Raw genomic sequence first — 21,362 nt, 5'->3', positions numbered from 1 at the left:
TTTTTGACGTCTATAAGTGTACTTGTTTTTTTTTATATATGATATGATAATTTGTTTAAATTTAAACTTGTTTACCTACATGAATAAAGATATTTTGATTTGAGGAATTTTACAAGTCTAAGTACTTTGACCACCAGTATAATCTGTGATGAAGTGTTGAACGCAAATTTTTAAAGGAAAAACATTGCCAATTTAATACTGCCGGCGCCCATCCAATTTTTCTGTTATCGTCGCGTACACAAATCACGGTATTCGACGACTGCGATCTTGCCGAAATTAAAACTTTATTTACTAAAAGGAACATGAATCAAATACTTTATTGATTAGGAAAATTCACAAATAACTTATTTGGTATGAAAATATGTTAATGTTAATACGTTGTTGTTGTCGAGTAGCTCGCAATATCGTAGCACACAACTCTTTGTATTGAAGAGGTCGCATAGGTCAGCCAAGCATCCGCGAATACACACTGTAAATACATAATTATGTAGAAATTAAAAAATAATCACAATAGCAAATAACTAACAATAGATTAGCGTACATAAGTAAATAATTTTGTGTTATGTAAATTAACATTCAGCCTGGATATGGCCATATGTTTATTTACAATTAACAGTCTATTGTATGCCAAAACTACGTTTCGTTCAAAATTAGTGAAGTACATATATATAATAAAACGATTGAGATACAAAATAACTAGACGTGTAGGTGAAATTATCCAAAACCTATAACTATTTAATTTAATGAATAAAAACAGAGCCTTGTCTATGGGCCTTCAAGCGTTCAATTCCGAATCTGTTTAAATCTTAAATCGTAAAGATCAGATCATTCAACCAATGCATTCTAATGCACAGGACAACAACTAGAAACATCTGGTTTTAGGAAGATACATCCGCCGCTTGATTATATTATGTTAAATAAAGAGCAGTGTTGGCCTAGTGGCTCCAGCGTGCGACTCACACACCTGAGGTCGTAGGTTCGATCCCCGGCTGTGCACCAATGGACTTTTTATGTACGCATTTAACATTTGCTCATACGGTGAAGGAAAACATCGTGAGGGAACCGACAAGCCTTAGACCCAGAAAGTCGACGACGTGTGTAGATTTAAAAATGATCAAGAAACAGATTCAGAAATCTGAGGCCAAGACCTAAAGAGGTTGTAGCGTCACTGATTTTTTTAAATTATAAATCAAATCGAAGTTTAAGAATTCATTCAAAGTCTTCTAACATAAAAGTCTTGAGGCTTAAAATGTTCCCACGATTCAATACACCCCTGCGTGACGATTAACATCTGGCAAGACTCCAGCGGCTACGGACCTTGAATGCAGCCTTTCCGTCTCCAACTAGCCTTTAGACCCCTTTCTATGTTTTCCCTCATAAATAGATATTCAAATGACGTGTGTGATAAGTATAAAGTGTTATTATGATGTTTTGCGTTGGTTTCGAAGACGACTTTTTAATACGACTACTATTAGTTCAGCATTGTATTAATATTAGGTAATCTCTCTCTTTGAGGTCAATAAGAAATCATCTGGTTTTTGTCCAGCGGTTTTTTCTGAAAGTGTACAGTTTTGATGACAATGAGTCTTTCACTTTTTAATATTTTTATTAATATGATAATTCTGGGAGATATATATATATATATATATATATATATATATATATATATATATATTCTTTCAGGCCAATCTCTATTAAGACGCTAAAGTTCCCATGAGATATTACAGTGTGTAATTGTGACACACACACAACTTTCGTACTCCAATGGAATAACTTCAAGATATAGGATCTTACGTACTTCGTTCGCGCATATTTAAACAACGACTAAAATCAATAAAAAATATAAGAATTGACAAAACTTCATACAAAGTTTACAACGACATGACAACCTCCAACTTCGTCTATAAAGCTTGGGTATAAGCCTCGGAATCTTAAAAACATATGCTTATTTATATACCGTTACTTATTCAAATCTAAACATACCTATGTTAAAAATATTATATAATAACAACAATATTAACTTGGGTCTGAGAATCAATTATTTTGTACGCTACAAAACCGACTTTAAATTTAAAGTTTATTATAATATATAAAATATATATTATATAAAATATCAGTGATAAACCTATAATAGATACATAGTTTGCAAAAACTGCATTTATCAGAAATATATACTATATATATATATATATATATAAGGAAATATCATTAAATGTTGCACAAAAGCTATTGGAAGTGTGAATTTAAATGCGTTTTCAGAAACGCAATCGATACCCTCTTAATTGAAATGTAGAATCCATAATAGCTTTTAAGAATTAATGAAATGTTTTGGCTAATATATTTCATCACTTATATCACCATTTTTGGCCAACAATAAAGTAATAGTTAATTTTAAAGTCTAAACAAAATAAAATGATTTAGCGTCCATGAAAAACAAACAATAATTTTATGACGAAATTTGTACAAGATACGTTTTTGATAGTTTGTTTTATAAAATGGAAAAAATTATATGTAATCCACCTTATTTGTGTCATTGTTGTTTTATAACAATATGATATTATTTTTAATTCAAACTGGTTTCTAATACTTATTTAGATTCAATTTGGCTTCACTTAACTATATCTTAGCTAGTCTTACTATCGCTTGTTTCTTCTAAGACCTTGGGCCATTTAATTGAAATAAAACCCGAAGAGTTTTATATTCTTGGAGGGCTACAATTCGTGACTAATTTCGACTTAGAACTGGACGGTCTATAAATCGATCTACCTTTCCATTGTTATTCACAACAGGCCATCAGATAAGCATTGAAACGCCGTATTGCATGTAATGCAAGAATAGCGGTGTTTGTACGAATTTAAGTGTAAAATTGAACCCATTCACTTTTATTTGTACCAACATGCATTGATACTAAAAAAATAGTAAATGAGTGTATTCTAGATTGATATCTTTAAAAATATACTCGTTTCATATATAATAGATTTTAAGTACCAATCTCACACACTGCTTTATTGTTTTTTTTTCATTACTCTTTAATGTATAATATTCCACGGTTACTACATGGTACTACCATGTATATTAACAATACGATAATAGACCTGTATAGTAGTTTTATTCTAGGAGAACATTCTCTTCACATATAATTATTTAACTAATGTATACAAATATTGTAAATTATATTTTAAGAGTGTGGAGTTTCTTGCCCATTCTTCTCCGAACGAAACTACCTTTTGGAAGAGGCAACTAGAATCATCTTTATAATTTATTTAACGTTCAAAAGGCAAATGGCAATTTTGGGTGATCTAATTTGAATAAATGATTTGACTTACACTTTCATAAATATTATACAATAAAAACTCTTATTCTTTCTCAAATGCTACTGTATGAATTTTAGAAGTATGATTTGTCGATATTTACCATTCACTGATAGTTCCATCTGTAGCTGAGGTAGATCGCTAGTACAATGTAAAGCATTTAGGCATCAATGTATACAAAAGTGTGAGCTGGTTTTTTATACTCCATTATTTAACGATTATTAACGCACTGCATAATAAATCAAATGTATCTGATTACAAATTATTGGAATTACACGAAATATATTACGACTATGTTATGCCAGAACTGATATTACAAAAGAGCAAGCCTTTTGGCAATGTGAATGTCCATGGGTACTTAACTTCAGGTGTGCCTCATGCCTGTTTGCCTAAAAAAACAAGAAAGATAATCGCTGTGAATACATTGTAGTGCCAGAGCTACGGTATAGCTACGAGGCTACGGTACGGAACTTTCATTGTCTTAAAGAAAATTCAATTCAACATTTAAAATTCTAATTTCAAAATAAATTCAACAAATTTCAAATGCACCAGGCACAACCAAAGTTAAAACACGAGTAGCCAGAGGCTATTTTTGGGCGATTTAGTGTAATTATGACTTCCTATAGTGAACAGTAGTTATCTTGTTACGTTCGTGCCGCTGCTGACAGCTTTAGATTGCCTACAAGCTAGACACTTTGCCTATATATAACTAGCGAAGTTGAGGCATGCAACACCATCCATATTGGAAAATTTATGCACGTTGTGTAAATTGTTAATAAGTGTTGCATAACTTTGCATGTCGTTATGATGTAAAATATTTTTTGTTAATTTTTGGCACCGGTTTGCGAATGGAATCAGACTAACTAGTAAAAAAATTAATATTGTGGATTGTGGTCGATATGGTTTAGTAGGTAATTAATTGTACGTATAATGCCTATAAGTTCCTTATTATCTGAAGTAACCAATTAAATTAACCGATAAGGAATATCTTTAATATGGTTCTCGGCACGATTTTTAACGCAATTTCAATGTAGTAACGAGCGTACCAATTCTTAAAAGACCAGCAACGCACTCGCGAGCCCTCTGGCATTGAGTGTCCATGGGCAGCGGTATCAATTAACATCAGGTGAACCACCTGCCCGTTTGCCGTGTTCTAAAAAAAAAACTTATAAACAAATAATTGGAAAAAATACACTCATTTCTAGATACGCTAAGAGGCTTAAAGGGTTGAAACATCCTAATAATGACACGGAAAAACCTTTATGCAAGGATTTTATTCGTTTGATAAAATTTTCATACACTACTTTGCTACTAATTTCTGAATACAATCGTAAAATGTTTTAGGCGACAATTTTATATACACATGAATATCGCGTGCAAATTGCACAAATTCCCTGAAATGTGCTAAACAATGTTTAATAGGCTAATTTTGATAACATATTTACCTAATTTAGATTCTAATAAGGTAATACTTTGTGTTGAAATATATTTTCTTACCAAACCTATTTTGGTCAACTGACATTATGCATCGTCACAACTCCCCAGTCAGTGATCAATGATATCTATGTTTATGTAACTTCAGAGACATGTGACAAAAATTTCAGCGTGTTTCATGTATTTCTTTTAGGAATATAACCATTCTTCTGTCTAACATTTTTAAAAAATAATTTGTGATTCATCGAACAATATATATTAGCATGTGTTAACCAATGCAGGTGTTCTATAAAATTATAATAGCTTGTGAAGATCGATTGAAAACTGATCCACTTATTCATAAAAATAAATCGGTCCAATTACATTATTATATGTCTATTTCCACCACAACGTTAACAAAATTTGATAGAAAGAGACGAAACGACACTTTAGTTTAGTGTGAAATTAATTACGCTTGATTTGATTTTTGTAAGGTGTAAAAATTCTGTCTATAGGACGATTTTAGTTGTGACCAATTTTAAATTTTCGAAGCTTCTAGATGTACGGTATAGTTAATTTCACGAAATTTCTCATTGAAACAACATTTAACAATGTGTAATAAAAACTACCCTAGGTTTAGGGACTTACCAGGCAACACCGCACATTTGACGTTGTTTTGTGACCATATACTTGCCTTGAAAGTTACTAATAAGGTCAGCAGAAATTGGTCTACCTCATTACAGCTTCTATTTAGAACCTTCCATGACCACCCTCACATATTCGCCTGATCCGGTAAAGAAAACATTTTGGACCAATTCATAATAGCGATTTTGGATTTCTTGAGTTTTATTCAACTTGTATTTCTACAAATAGTGCGGCTTGTAACATTTTTAATAAAAATGTGTTATGTATATGTATGTGTGTGTAAAAATGTGTTAAGGATAATTCAAACAAAACACACAAATTATAATAAATATATTCAAAATACACACTCTATATAGAAATAAAACACATTTGATTTAATTAATTTAATGTCTTAATTCATCGTCAGTTTCAACAGCTTCACAACTATGGTACTTTGACGATGTGTCGGGACAACTGTCTGCAACTGATAAGTCGTCTGAGGAGGCGGTTGGTGCTTCGTTTGAGGCTAAAGGGATTAATTCTTCGTCGCCTTCGGGGAATGAGGCAGCTACGCCATTACGTTTCATGAGAGTGGGGATGCTCTCCACGTCGCGCGACCAGTATTCTGTGATAAACGATATTTATTTATTTATTTATTCAGAAGATTCATAGCACAGTACAGAAATAGATGTATATAACATTGTGGGCCAATTATAAATCTTCTCAAATAGTTCATTATATATATACAAGAAGAAGAATGTTCAAATATATGTAGATAGATTTGCGAGTCAGGAAAAATTATGTTTAGCTTTAGTATAATAATTTTGGTAGCGGTTTTAATTTTTAAAATTTGAAGTTCATACCTATTCTTGAAATGCGATATGTACATGTAAAATAATTATAAATACCTTTGTCATAGTGTAACTCTTACCAAAATATACAGCAAATCTTACCTTCAATTTAACCGTTAGCAAGAATATGTAGCAAATTGAAAAATAAGATTGTTCTTAATATTCGAAGTACATAAAAATTAACTGTCTTTAAATAATTTGCGGATCATTCAGTTATAGATAGTAAGTGTTTAAAAAAATTCTTGAAATCAGATCTACAATTATTTTTATATTTTCTCCATATTCTTACTAGCAGTAAGTATTTATTTAATAACTTGTAGACTAGTAGATTATATTTTACAATACCACATATTAGTGTTCTTTTCGTCAAACATATGGCAGACACAGATCCCACAAAACAATATATTTGGTTTGAAAGTGTTGGTAGGTGCTGTCCACATATAATTGTCTATGATGCACTAAGTTTGAATTGGGATCATGGTTTCTTTTCTTTTGATGTACGTTGTCATTTATAGATTCATTATATATTTTCTCTTATACAAGTAAACACAATGTTACAAGTATTACTAAGGTTTTATTTAATTGCTAAAGCCACTAGTCCACCTTATCAGAAAGCCCCTGAAAAGCTCATAAAGACCATCAATGAAACAGGCAAACATGTGTATTGACGTAACGATACGATCTAAGTTTCAAAACTTAATAATTCAAACTTCGATATAAGCTGGTAATAAAATTTGCTATAAGGAAGGAGAGACCTACTTAAAGACTTATGTTGCAAATATAAATTTGTAATTCTGGCACCGTTCCTTGGCAGTGAAAGTTGTTTTAATACGATAAATGTCATATAGCTATTCGCTGAAACTTAGTTCAATAGACTCTGAAGATAATACTGGTTCATAAAAATAGTTCTCAAGAACACGTAGAATGAAATGGACTACAATAAATACGGAATAAGTTTAAGTTATTATGACACTATCAGATCAATATTACTGAGGCCTTGTTGAACGAAAACAAATGAAGGCTTTCACCCGTGTATTACTGAAAAAAAATACTACGCGCACGACCAGCTAAACTCCAGAACATTAATAAATTCTTGTAGGGAAATTGTATTCATTTTTACAAACTCCTAAGCGACATTAGATAATAATAATGAATAAATTAAAAATCTCGTTAACGAGAATAAATCAATAAAGCTTTTTATAAATTTGACGATTTTTTAATTGATCTTAATCCTTGAGAATGAATTTTAAAACAATTTTTATGTTACAAAACTTGGCGATTAAAAAGAGTAACGGAGAAACTCTCCGTTGCCAGTACTTCTTGCCCCTTTTACGCCCTTCGCGATCTGCTTGTAAATTTAGAATCAATTTAACATCTTTCTGTTAATGTTAATTAGTGTACTTGGTTACCTATATGAATATCGTCATTCTGAGTTTGAGTTATAGCTATATGCATAAAGTGATTTTTTACTGACAAAACAATTCGTTTCATACATGTAAATTATAATAAGAATAAATTTATGTTATTTATTCCACTCTTATCACTTCAATGTACCTTTTTCCCTGAGCGTTTTGTTAGTCACTATTTGCTAAGTGGTTGGGTGGAGATTGAATTTCCGAACCAATTATGTCATACTATTTCTTAAAAGGTTGTCTTTTAGTCTTCTGGCAGTATGAGAATCAATGGGGTTGAAGTTTTATACTAATGTTGTAATACACGCTTTCGTAACAAGACCTGAATAAAGTCAGACGCAAAATCTAGGCTTTGAAAGCCTAAATTTTTCTATCTAAATTTAGGTATCAAATTTCTTAATAGTTCAAGGAGATTAACAATATTTGTATCGGGTTATGCCAAGGTTTTGATTGAATTGGTTGGTTCCATGTTGCCAAGTTGGGACAAATGTTCCGCAATTTATGTCGTAGCACGACAGACAGTTCTTCATAAATTATTATGTAATGGAGCCCGAAATTTTATGGTTCGTCGCCCTACATTAATCAGCGCAAATTGTATGCAAATATAGCGTACTATTTCTTGTTTTATATACAAATTGTTTATTGTGTAGTTTTACTGTTTTTTAATTTTATAACTGACTATTTCGCAACATTACAGTCAAAGAGGCTAGTGAATTTTTAATTTTTTAAATATTTTTTTACAATTACTCTTATTATTATTATTTTTACTTAGTTATCTATACAGCTAATAGTAAAAAAACAAATAAACAAATCAGTATTTTACATTGATGTGATAATTTATTACCACATTAAAAAAAACATCAAACAGTAAAAATAAATGACTTCAATTCCCACATTTTTATATTTTATTGGGTATTACTGTCTTTAGCTAACTAAAGAAAAACCCTTAGGAAATACTGCAGTATTCAAATAAACTTCTGATGAGAACGAGAGACATTTCTAGACGAGGCGAGTTCAGGAAACCTTAGCGCGAACTTAGAAATTAATAAAGAAGAACAAAACATTAATGCATCTTTATAGAACGTCCAGTATTTGGAGCCTCCAGGTGGGACCTGAAGCAACAAATCTATATAAAGGCAACTAAGCTGAAATATTATAGCTACGAGCATATGGCTTCAGATGACAAGTGGTAGATTTTTGCAATGGAATTGTAATCCACGTCATTGCAAGAAAAGGCCGGGATTCGCGAGACAGAGGGCTCTCGCCCATTAATGGGTGAGAAGTAACTACTTAAGAAAACGTTTATAAAACTATTTTCTGTAATTGCTAAAACTCAAACTTAAAATAACTTTATTCATATACGTAACCATGTACACTTATGAACGTCAATGTTAGTGTGAAAAATACTCTAAATTAACAAATACTACTAGTTCGCAAGTCAAAGCCGTGGAGCGGGCGACTAGCAAGAAACTTTCCGCCACCTTTTTGAATCGCCAAGTTTTGAGTCATTCAAATTGTTTGTATGACAGCAGCGTTAAATATTTGAACTGGAGCAAATCTATCCGAAGGATAAGGATCATTTAAATCTATTTAAATCATTTAAATCTATTTAAATCATTTAAATAGCTGTTATACTCACTGGATCGTTTTTCAGGCGGCACGGGCTGTACAGTAGTTGGAGGCGGGGCCTTGTTGGCTGAACGCAATTTCCTTGGCGTCCTAGCCAAAGCGTGGGAAATACTCGGAAGTCTTATATCAAGATGGCTGCCCCTTTCAGTAACAATTTTGTTGTTCATTGCATACAGCTTTGTGGTTATATCTCGGGCGATCAATGTAGTCACAACTGAAGCCAAGTATGGCTCTTTTACAAAGAGATATTCTAGAGAACTGCGCTGCCAGTATAAGTAGCGGCATGACGATGCAGCTACTATTGAGACCTGAAGACGGAAATATATATTTACAAGTCCTGGTTTGCTTAGTTAACTACACTAATATTATAAAGAGGAAAACTTTGTATGTTTGTTTGTTTGATTGTAATGAATAAACTACTGGACCTATTTTAAAAATTCTTTCACCATTCGAAAGCTACATTATCCACGAGTAATATAGGCTATTTATATATTTAATTTTGAACAAAAATAGGGTTCCGTAAGATATTAGGATTTTTCGGACACAAGGTGTAAAAAATCAACCAAAAAAGTTACTTATTTTGCGTACCCTGCCTAAACTATTAAAGATAGAACCATAAAATATTCTAAGTAGTTGTAGATCTTATAAATATCTACAAAAAAGTCCGCGACACACTATACCTATCTATGTCGAGTAAGGCACAATAACCATAAATGATTTACATGGCAAAACGACGTTTGCCAGTTCAGCTAGTTAGATTATATACAAAAACCATATGGTGCAAGAGTAGACGGATTTGTGTCTCTTTCATTACTAATTTTAATTAGTACCTTTCTGTAACTATACGAAATTATTATTCGCTGGTGTAAGTTTAAGTGCAGGACCATCGCGAATTGTGTCCGACGTCAGGCACATACGTATGTTACTATACCTTGCGAGCAAAATATCTCAATCACTTGTGTGGATTTAAAAAAAAATTGGCGTTGGTCACCCTTTTGACTAAGTTTAGCGCACAGTTGACAGTTTGTAACAAAAGTGTCCACAGATACACTTAGGAACTAGATTATACATTTCTAATTATTCAAGAAAAGTTGGTAATAATAAAAAAGGGAAATTAGAGTATCGTAAAGATTTAACAACTACACAAGATTACCAACAATGTTGTATACAATGCCGTACATAAAACGTTAAAGTCCATCGATATTTAACCTAGTTTCTTGCATTTATAGCCTCTTCGTCTTTTACCACCGTATCAGATAGCAATTAGGTCAGGTACCTTTGAGTCTAATACCATTTTACTATCATTAACATTTTACTATCTAATTGGTATATCATATACATAGTTAGATAAAAGCTATAGTTTTGAATTTAAAAAATAAATAAATCAGTGGCGCTACAACGCTAAAACTAACTTGACTTATATTTGGGTTCTTAAATGTAAATCATCTCTCATAACGAATATAAGTGTAGTCGACCTATTGTACATTATCGGAAACAAGAATGAGTTTACAATTTATGAGTAAAAAGGCTCATTTTGGTTTCAAGTGTAAGATGATTTTCAATTTCAACATATGCACTTCTAATTATTATATGTAACTTCTCTAATGATAGGTTACATAACTCGTGCAAATCAAAAGTTATCTAAGCTTAGAAATTCTTAAGCAATATTTATTAACATATACAACTATATAAATATTAACAGATAAATAAAATTTGGATTAAAAAAGTGTTTATTAATTTTGAGTACATTTTCATTCCTAGGTTATAAGATTTGTAAACCCTTTTAAGTAAAAAATACCTGTGTAATTATCTACCTTAATTATAAATTCCTTAAAATACTTACATTGTTTAACCTTATTTTATTTATTTTCAAACTGTTATCAACCCGTCTGAGTGCATGAGTGTGAGTGGGTACAAATGTGTGAGTGAGTGTATGAGTGAGTAAGTGAGCTAAAAAATGTTTCTTTATTAAGGAATTGATAAGAATTTCTAAAAATTTAAACTTCCTTATGAACGAACCCGATACAAGAAGTAATTTAAAAACAGTTTTAAATTGAGATATTTCGAATTCCATTTGAATTCTACACATAAAAATATAACTAAATCTCTCACGTTGTCAAAATATCTTTACAAAGCGGGGAAAATTAAGTGTCGCTTTCTGCTGTTTCATCTGAGCACGCCCAACTTATCTGTAGATTCCTAGAAGGACCATTAATCACAACTAAGTTGTGTCAGTCGACGTTATGCCGTCGGCTGCAACCCATCCAACATAGTACTATAACTTGAGTATATTTCAGGATAATGTTTATTAACCCAAGCCTTGGTTTGAAACCTTTTTTCGCCAAAAAGCAACATTTCTTACACACGAAATTTATTTGTATCAAGCAAAATTCCCTTCACTATATCTCACATATACGGCAGTATTGTCAAATTTGTACTCGCGTCCTTTGAATATCGCATCAGTGGTTGCCTGGAAGAAATCCCCGAAAGCGAGAAGGCCGCCAGTTGCCCTCCTTTTCATTTAATTATGTACAATTTTTATATTGTAATGTAACGAAGTAAATAAATAAATAAAATAAATTATGGCTAACTAAAAATCATATTAATTTAATACTAGTAACGCCATTTATGTGTCAGCCTACGAGCTTTCCAGTTTAAAACAATTTCAGTCGAAAATATTTCTATAAAAAACAGCGATGACCAATAAATGACGACAATAAATTTAGTTCATTTTAATTGTCTTGTATAATATAATATATAAATAACGTATAAAAAATAACTAATTCTTGTGATTTCTGACGTACCTACGAGTCATAATTCGCGCTGTCTTGTTTCTGAATTTCACCCACAATATTAAAATCGATTCTTTGTTATATAGCAAAGATTTCATAGTGCCGTACAGAGCAAGTAGCAAAAGTTGTAAGAAAAATGTTTTATAGTTTCCAAGAAATACCATTTCGTACCTGGACATTCTGCTCGCAGTACGTGACTACAAGGATCCTTTAGAAGGCGCTCAACATTAATATTAAATATTATACTTGCGAAGTCACATAATCTCAATTACTAATCATTGTAGTACAGAACAGTCGATGCGAATTCGTATGTATTTTTTTCTATATGCGCAATTAACGATTCTTATACACCTACAATCAGGGCGATGACGTCATGCATTCAATGGCACTAAGAGACTTTAACCGCTCGGTATAAATGCAACCCCTCGCATTAGCAATTTCAGACCTTTGTACCACTGGTCGAAGAAACCTTAAGAACCAACTTAAAATCATTCACACATCAAACAAAATGATGTGTGTTCCGAACATTATTTATTTATTAGGTATAAAAAATTTTAAAACGAAAATTGCATTATAAATAAAAAAAATCCATAAAGGGACTAAATTTAAAGTTTATGAAGAACGTTTGGAACTTTAGATTTAAGATACTCTGAGTAAGAATTTATTTATATGTAAGTGCTAAAACAACGTATACATAATATTATTATTGAAAGAAATTATGACCATCACCAAGAAATCACGGGAAAAAATAAACAAGCAACTGAAAAATAGAAACAGTAATAACTAAGACTTAATGGAAACTTAAACTTCAACGTTAAAGTTGGAAGGTTGTAAAATATTTTAATATTTTCATTATCCATCGTTGCACCTTATTGCATGTCATTAATATAATATAGTAAGAATATTTATTTTTCTTTGCAACATTAAGATTTCTCACTAAAAGAATGTTCTAGGAAATTGATTTAAACAAATATATTTTACTTACAAATAAATACCAACACTTTTACATTAAGAAAAATAAAATACTAAATTTAATGTGACAATCATTTATCGGCAAACAAAACAAACACAAAAAGAACATCGATTCATAAATTACAAAAACTAAAGATTTCAGAAGAGAAACTGTGGACATCCAAACTTAGCTCGTTTATCAGAATTAACAGAACGCGTTCTTTTGCAATAACAAATGAGATGATGCCTTAAGTATCTAGACTCTAGAGACTGATTTTGCAAACGAAATATCAATTAACATTTCCTTTTAACATATTTTGTTCATTTTGTTATAATAAATAAAATATGTACGTAACACACATAAACAAATACATATATACTTACCTATACTTATATACTATACCAATATTTATAAGTTTTATATTTTAGGGTAGGTCGTTAATAGTTATTCGTTGATTTCCTTAAATTTTTATAAAAGTTATCTACAAAAATAAATAGTATACACCATACAATGTGCCATTTCGATAATAAAGTGATGTACTCTATATTCATAGAGACCTTTTCATAACGGGTTGAGGTAACATTTAGGCTATGTAGGTCATTAGTGTCGGTTCGTCACGGCGTCAGCAACGTAAATAATCGCATCACGGTTCAGATGTTGCCAACCGCGTATCTAAATCTAATGAGGTTGCAAATTATGACAGTTCTATTATTCCCCTGTATTCCTGAGGAATATATGCATCTGTTTTATTTGAAATAAATAATTGCCCACTATACAGCAAATAAATTGATTTCTTTGGCTCCAACTCTTTACAGTTTTACTAGTATCAAGATTTCGGCGAAATTATTGAATAATATTGATTAGTATGGACATAGCTATTAATATTAAAGACTTTGATAATTAGGCATGACAGGCATTAATTTAATATTTTTTTAAAAGATCTCGCCTTTCGCAATTTTGTGGGCTTGTGAGAAGAAAGCTCCATGTCGTGGTTACTGTAAGAAGAAGCTATTACGAAAACAATACCTAACATAATATATACAAAATTATATTGATATATAGACCAATTTGGTAAGGAGTGATAATAGTATAAGACGTAGTTTTAGGAGTAAAGTAAATAAGTTTATACACTTTTCTTATGAAGTTACAAATATATATCAAAAATGTATCTAGTGTTTTTCATGTAAATACTTCTGAACAAGATAATGTTGTAGATACGTAATCATAAATAATAAATCATAGTTACTAAAACATAATATTTTAAAAGTAATTTAGATTTTACTGATCTACGTAGATACTATGTAGATATGAACGATTTATTTATTTATTTATTTATTTACACTTCGTTGCTAAAGAAATACAAATAACAACGATATTGAATCTTTAAAAAATCCGCTGCGTACTATGACCCAATTTGACATTTGCTACATGAAATAATGAAAATCCAGCAAAGAAAGCGCTTATCGAGCAAATATGAACTTCCGTAGCTTCAAACGTCACGTAGAAGTCAGGCATAAATAGTACAATGGGAATTAAGGTCACCCACCCACTCGTTGGTCACACGAAATTGCGAACTACAGCGTAATAATGTGTTTATAGGCAATACTTTGAAGAGGAAAATACTTAATTGAATTGTGTACTTTTTAACTAACTTACGTTGGTTATGTGTGTTTACTGTTCATAAATAGAATTGACGGTGATGTGAAGAATTTGATGAGAATTTTTGAGGTAGACAATAAGAAATCAATTAACACTTAGCGGTTTCTCCAAGAGCAATGGAAGATTTGGAAAGTTTACGTAATAAGTAAGCAAAAAGTCTTAGATATTTTAGGAAATGGAAAAGGATTGAAGACGTTACTAAGAGTGTTCGAAAGTATAAGTGAAGAATACATTGCGAATAGCTGATAAGTGAAGTGAAACTATAATAAGTTGGTATCGTAGTTGGTAGTTAGGCTATAAATAGGCTAACAATCCTTACCTTAAATTTTTCATCGATCGTTGCTCTACTAGACTCAAATTCCGGGGAATCCAGAAATTCGCACGGAAGTATGGGATGAAGGAATTGATGCCCACTCATTACGTTTACCTGTATAAAAATACTACATTATTATTTTTTATATTATTTAAAATTATGTTTAAATAATTATAAATTTACAATAATACATAGCTTCAATCCGTTAAAAAGTTGTTTTCTTTAAATGTGTAAAAGTTATATTAATAAAAGACAAACTGTATTCGTATAGATGGAACAAATTATGAAAACAATTTTTATCTCACGTGCACGATCAGTGAAACATATGAAATATGTCAGAAAAATTCACATTTTATTTGTAATAAAATTTTGTTACGCCGTTGCAGGGAAATGAATATGTCAATTTCCATCCATAAAAGCGCCTGCATAAGCAATAATAGAATATAAATAAAGATACATGTATTCGCTTGTTTGTATTGGGTCAAGTATTTCATTTAAATCACGTGTTTCACAATAATTCGTAATAAAACCTTCATACGCTTGGAACGTAATTTATTTATTGTAACTTTCTAATTCTAATTCTATCTAATTTTTTCTCTTCTATAAAAAATTTCTAATCTAATAAAAAAAATCTACTATTATAACATAACACTTATTCGATAGATAACAAAAAAATCTTCAATCTTAGTGTGGTAAATCAGTACTTGTAGCCCCAACCTCTCTTTCACACCTGCATTATGTACTCAATCGTAAGGATTTCAAATAGATATCTAGCTGAGTGTATATAGCATATACACAAATGTCGTGACACCATACTTTTGTATTTGCAATGTATTAATACCAATTAGACAAAAAAATTATGTCAATATAGTTTTTCATATTATTTTTCATTCTAAAATACTTACTGTAAAATTATAGTAGTCTCAAATGTGGGATCAAGGCAAGATGGGGAACTGGAATAGCATGAGCGAAACCACGAATGTCTCGTTCGCCCAGAGACAAGTTCAAAAGTCCTCAGTCAAAATTCAAATGCCTAATTCTCTATTTCATATTTATGTACACAATATTATTTTTTTTGTAAAGGGAGAATGAATTTAGTGACGCCATAATCAGTCATAATAATGTATCAGTCCTACATTACAATACGTAAGCGGATAGAACGGGTAAATTCCATAGTAAACTTATTTTATATTTGCTCCACTATGGGAAACGCCAGAAAATCTCACCCAATAAATAGAAGAGAAAGTTAGGAAAACACATTATTTGACACTTTCTTATATTAAATATCGTTATAAGTAAATTCGGTTAGCGTTAAATTCTTAAAAGGCCGGCAACGCACTCGCGAGCCCTCTAGCATCGAGAGTGTCCATGGGTGGCGGTATCACTTAGGTGAGCCTCCTGCCCGTTTTGCCCACTGTTCTATAAAAAACAGGTTATACAATGGTTCAGTGAAGAGACGAGAAAATATGTCTTAAAAAACTACTTTAATCGTCACAAATCTAAGATAAATTGTTTGAATATTACCCTTAGCACCATTTGCATAATTTGTGTTCAGGCCCCACCTAAGTGATAACAAGGAGAACTCGTAAATGGCTGATCAACAAGTTAAATAAACGCTAGTTATGAAAATTTCATGCAATCTGTTTTGAACATTTTGCAGTTTCTGTATTGTATTGTTTCGACGATGAAATGGTAGCAATTTCTCGTTATAGAAATGTTACTACGATATAAATACTATTAAAAGGAAGATGCAATTGTTTTGTGTATTGATTACTCTTCTCCTCTCCATTACTGAATGTTGGCTGTCAGTCTCGAAAAAAAAAAAAACGTTACGTTACCGTTACGTTACGTTCGGGCGTACGTTACGAAGCCTTAGTTTCAGCCAGTAACGCCATTTAGCCTGAATTGTTCCTATTATAATTTATTAAAGGAGGTGGTAGCGGTGATCGCGTAACACGTGGCCCAGGTACGCAACTTTCTTTTGTTTGCTGTTCTGCATAAGTTATTTCAACATTCTAACTCGATTAAGCTTCAGCTCGATTTAATAGCTAAAACACTTTGCTATTGCTAAAGTTAGTGAAAATGATACCTATAATGCCAGACCCCCTCTATAATAGTTTTAATTTAAATATACTCGCTGTAGTTTTAACATATAGCAACAATAGCTTATATTTTTCTCGATCTTCCTTTCTCACTCTCTCTCAATCGTTCTCTATCGCCCTCCCTTTCTTCAACAAAAACGCTGCACATCTTCGTGACGTTCTGTAAAAAATTCACCCTCATGCACCTAAAAAAGTTTTATTTCAAAAAATATCTTCTTTCACATTAGTTTCTTCAACTAAACAAACCAAACTATAGAAAATTGCGCCTCTCGACTACTTGATGCCAAAACTGATACCAACATCTCCAAATAAAAACAGACAGAAAAACTAATGGTTGTGACAGTGGACGGGTATTACAACTGCGTTTGCTGTAGGCTTTACAAGACTGACGAACAGCCTGTGAAGAAAGTTATTAGTGACAGTTCTAGACACGCCCTAGAACTTGAGAAATAACTATTGACCCAGCTGATAGTATATGCTATTTCACCAATTAGGCCCAACGTTTGATATCAATGATTCAACCGTCGAATTGCTCACTCTAGCGGATTTGGTGCGGTTTTGTGGGCCCGTGGTTGTATACTAACGTCGTTAGCTTAATTGGAGTATTGAACGTATGTATACTAGTATGCATTAATTTATGCTGTTTATGAATATTATTTTCGTTATATAGTTTATGCCTGATTTATTAAAGGAAAGAGCGTATTAGGGAGACATGCAATCTACGGACGCAATCACTACAATGTCATCACACCGCGTTAAAACAAAGTTATTCCAATCGCGAAAGATACAACTACTAGTTCTGATCCACTGAGGCTTCGTGCCAGTGTTTGGATTGGTCAATGTCCTTTAGCGTATTTTGAGGGCACTTTTTGCCACGAATCACGACTAATTAGTAAATAATTTGAATATAATAATTTGTAGAACATGCATTACTACAGAAGGCAACTTAATCTATTCTTCTTTCATAAGCAATAATAATATTTATTTATATATGTATTATGTTTTAAATAGCTTATCCCTTTGTTTCCTTTTGATATATTTATTGACTTCTTCTCGCGTGTAGTTATAATAATAATAATAATTTATTCATTGCAAGAATATGGTACAAAATGTCAAGGTGGTACAATTGTCAGTCGTTCGCATATTATCTATTAACTTTATCTTAGTTTTAATTTTACATTATTAGTCAGATTCATATCAATTAATTCAATTATCATACATTATTAAATTTGTATAAATTACCATGTCTCACACAAATAATCGTTCACAAAATCAATCAATCAAATCACAGACTCTAGTCGGAAGATCTTTAAATTCTTTCGGTAATCTATTGTAAATGTTAATTGCTAGTTTCCCTACCTTTTACTTGAAACTGGCATAAAGTTATAACTATTGCCATAAAACTAAAAAAAAACTTTAAATATACTCGACTGTCTTTTAAAAATTGTTCCAAGAATCTTAACACATGAAATGTATTAGTTTTGTTATTACAGTCTAGGTTAATTACTTTTGTTTTTTGTTCCGTATCTGACAGTATAGAGCTCTTACCTTACAGGTTTGAAAATTAGTCATACAAAATTTAGGAATTTAAGTTTAATTTTTTTAATGTTTGTATGTAGGTTAGTTGGTGTGGGTAATATAATGGAATTCTATCGCATTAGTTGTAACTGTTAAGATAGGAAAATTTACTGGAAATAAATAAATAAACAAATAAATAAATAAATAAATACAGAAAATCCTCCTTACCTTTCCGGACAGCAACAGGCCCAGTCTATCAGTTTTCGTAAGATTTTGCATGGCATAGGCTTCGCCGGCGTGAAGAGACATCACATGAGCAAAGTCCGGGGACACCATGCGTTTGAATTGAAGTCTTGATACCTATATTTAATAAGAATAAAATATTCTAAAAGAAAAAAAAATCTTTTATATAACAGGGGGCAAACGATAAGTGATACTCTTATAGACTCGGAAGTATTTCTGAACTAATTTCACTTTCCTTCAAGAAAACACGGCCGGTAACGCAATCGCTAATACATACAAATATCTAATTAGGAAAAATGGCATGGCATACCCTAGTAATATATATATGTATGACTATAATATATGACTGGACATTCTCATCAGCTTCCACCTGATGCTAAGTAAGATGGGTCCAGAAGATGCCTACTAGTGATTGTGCGTAAAAAGTTATGAACGTCAAAAAAAATCTAAAAAAAAATTATGCCTGTCTTTGTTTCATAAACAATGAATAAAATTGGTAAGATGCTACGTTATTTTTTTTTGTTTTTTTTTTAATTTGTGCCCTCAAACATGTATCTGTCAAATAAATCAATTACCTCGATTGAAATACGCACCTTAAAAGGCTCAAAAAGGGTGTGATACACTTCTTCCAATTCCGGGTCGAACTTGACTGGTCTCATTTCATACACCAAGTACACAACTTGCGCTAGGTTCAAGAAGACAAAACCAAAGTTCCACGAGAACGCGTCAGGTGAGCATATCACATGCCACGCCCAGACTGAATATAGCATGAACCCTGTAAAAATAATGATCTAAAAATCTAGCAAACTGTTATTTAATTAACATATTTTTATCTATCTATCTAGGTATACATTATTTATAATGCTACAAAACGTGTGTTGGAGAAATAAGATAAAAATGTTATTCTACATTTATATAAAAAAATCTAACAATAGAAAAAAGTATTTTAAACATTCTTTATTCCAAATTCCTCGGTCTCTCTAACTTTAAGAACAATGTACAAAGAAAAAAAATATTCGCTAGGATAAAAATTTCTTTTTCATGGATTCCTACACTAGCAATAGGGATTCCCGTAAAAGAGCCTGACGCTGTCGTGGGGGATTCCCCGTAATATACTCGCGATCTTTTAATAAACGATCCATGTTCTTTATCATATAAAATTCTACCAACAACAAACCACCAACTTGCGGAAATCAAAATATTATGATTTTTTAATTTCATTTAAAGATTGACTGCGGTGCACTCTATTGATTCTAGTCGAATAAGATAAGTAACATACAAGTGGCCTCTATATTTTATATTCCGATGGTTTGGATATACGATACCGGACCGAACTATTATAGACGCAGTTCAGTAACAATAGATAGGTAATGAACTCTATACCGTTATACTATTTAACGCCTGATTAGTGAACTATTTAAGGTAGTGAAAAGCAGGGTTTACCATCGGACGTCAACGCCTCTCCACCAGTAAGAGTTTCTTAAGACAATTTTTTGCCACGAACCACCACTATGTGGAACCAGCTCCCCACTTTCGCATTTCCAAACCAATTCAACTTATGGTCCTTCAAGAAAAGAGCATACCAATTCTTAAAAGGTTGGCAATGCACCTGTGAGCCTTCTGGCAATGTGAGTGCCCATGGGCCGCAGTATCATTTAACATCATATGAGCCTGTTGCATAAAATAACAAATCTAACAGATGCTGTGCTTTTGTTTTGAATGTACTTACCAAAAATTAATATTGAATGCATCCATAATTGGCCTTTCTTCGTACTTGGAGCGCAATATGAAGCCACAAAAAGAATATTGGAGACCTAAAAATAATGATCAATTTACTACGAAAAAATGGATATATATTTTAAAAATTTTTTAAACTAATATTGATAAAAAATAAATATCAAAACGTTCATAAACTTAAAAAAAATCTAGTTTTATACATTAATTGGTTTACCTGAAATAGTGGATGCTGTGTAACTCTCCATAATGGACACCAAGGCCAAAACCAAGGACCTAAAAACCAAAATTAATAAATTAATTACTGTTTAACATTTGCTTTAAATACATACTAGAACGTACATATATTATCTGATTCGTAAAATTATTGTATTGTGCAATCGACCTGTTACTTGGTAAATATAATTTTACATTAACCATTGAATAATACAATTTTAACTTACCTGATGGCATTGTGTAATTTATAGCACCAAAATCATGAGACGAACCATTATCTCCCGGCCAGGTAAAATTGTATTCACCTATTTCTAAATATTCTGTTTTGGTTTCTGATAGTCCGCGGTTAGACATGTTTAAAACTTAACAATAATTATTAAAACGATAAAAATACATACGAGATTTATAAACAAAATTCCTTCATTTACAGATTTTATTCCATTAAGGTCATTCGCGCCAAAATCAATAACATCCGCTTTTTACTGTCAAATTTCGTTTGTGCCAAGTTAGAACACTGCCATCTAGTTTAAGTCAGTAACACAGTAGCTTTTTTTTTTGTCTGGCAATAGTACACATTGGGTTCATGCATGAAA

At 31.7% G+C, this 21,362-nt stretch overlaps 1 protein-coding gene across 1 annotated transcript; it reads right to left on the bottom strand.

Annotated features, from left to right (window-relative positions):
• Positions 1-5,737: 5,737 nt before the first annotated feature.
• LOC110994674 (popeye domain-containing protein 3) lies at positions 5,738-21,270 on the bottom strand. The gene is made up of 8 exons (XM_022261469.2): positions 20,997-21,270; positions 20,771-20,829; positions 20,549-20,633; positions 19,413-19,594; positions 18,805-18,936; positions 14,963-15,070; positions 9,251-9,548; positions 5,738-5,973 (listed from the first exon to the last, which is right to left on the bottom strand). The coding sequence occupies exons 1-8, from the start codon at positions 21,121-21,123 to the stop codon at positions 5,753-5,755; spliced, it is 1,212 nt and encodes a 403-aa protein (XP_022117161.1). The 5' UTR covers positions 21,124-21,270; the 3' UTR covers positions 5,738-5,752.
• Between the last annotated feature and the right edge of the window lie 92 nt (positions 21,271-21,362).

Source organism: Pieris rapae, chromosome 12, assembly GCF_905147795.1.
Source record: "Pieris rapae chromosome 12, ilPieRapa1.1, whole genome shotgun sequence".
In the NCBI taxonomy this organism is placed as follows: domain Eukaryota; kingdom Metazoa; phylum Arthropoda; class Insecta; order Lepidoptera; family Pieridae; genus Pieris; species Pieris rapae.
The sequence above is the reverse complement of the archived record's forward strand: the minus strand, read 5'-3'. Positions and strand labels throughout refer to the sequence as shown.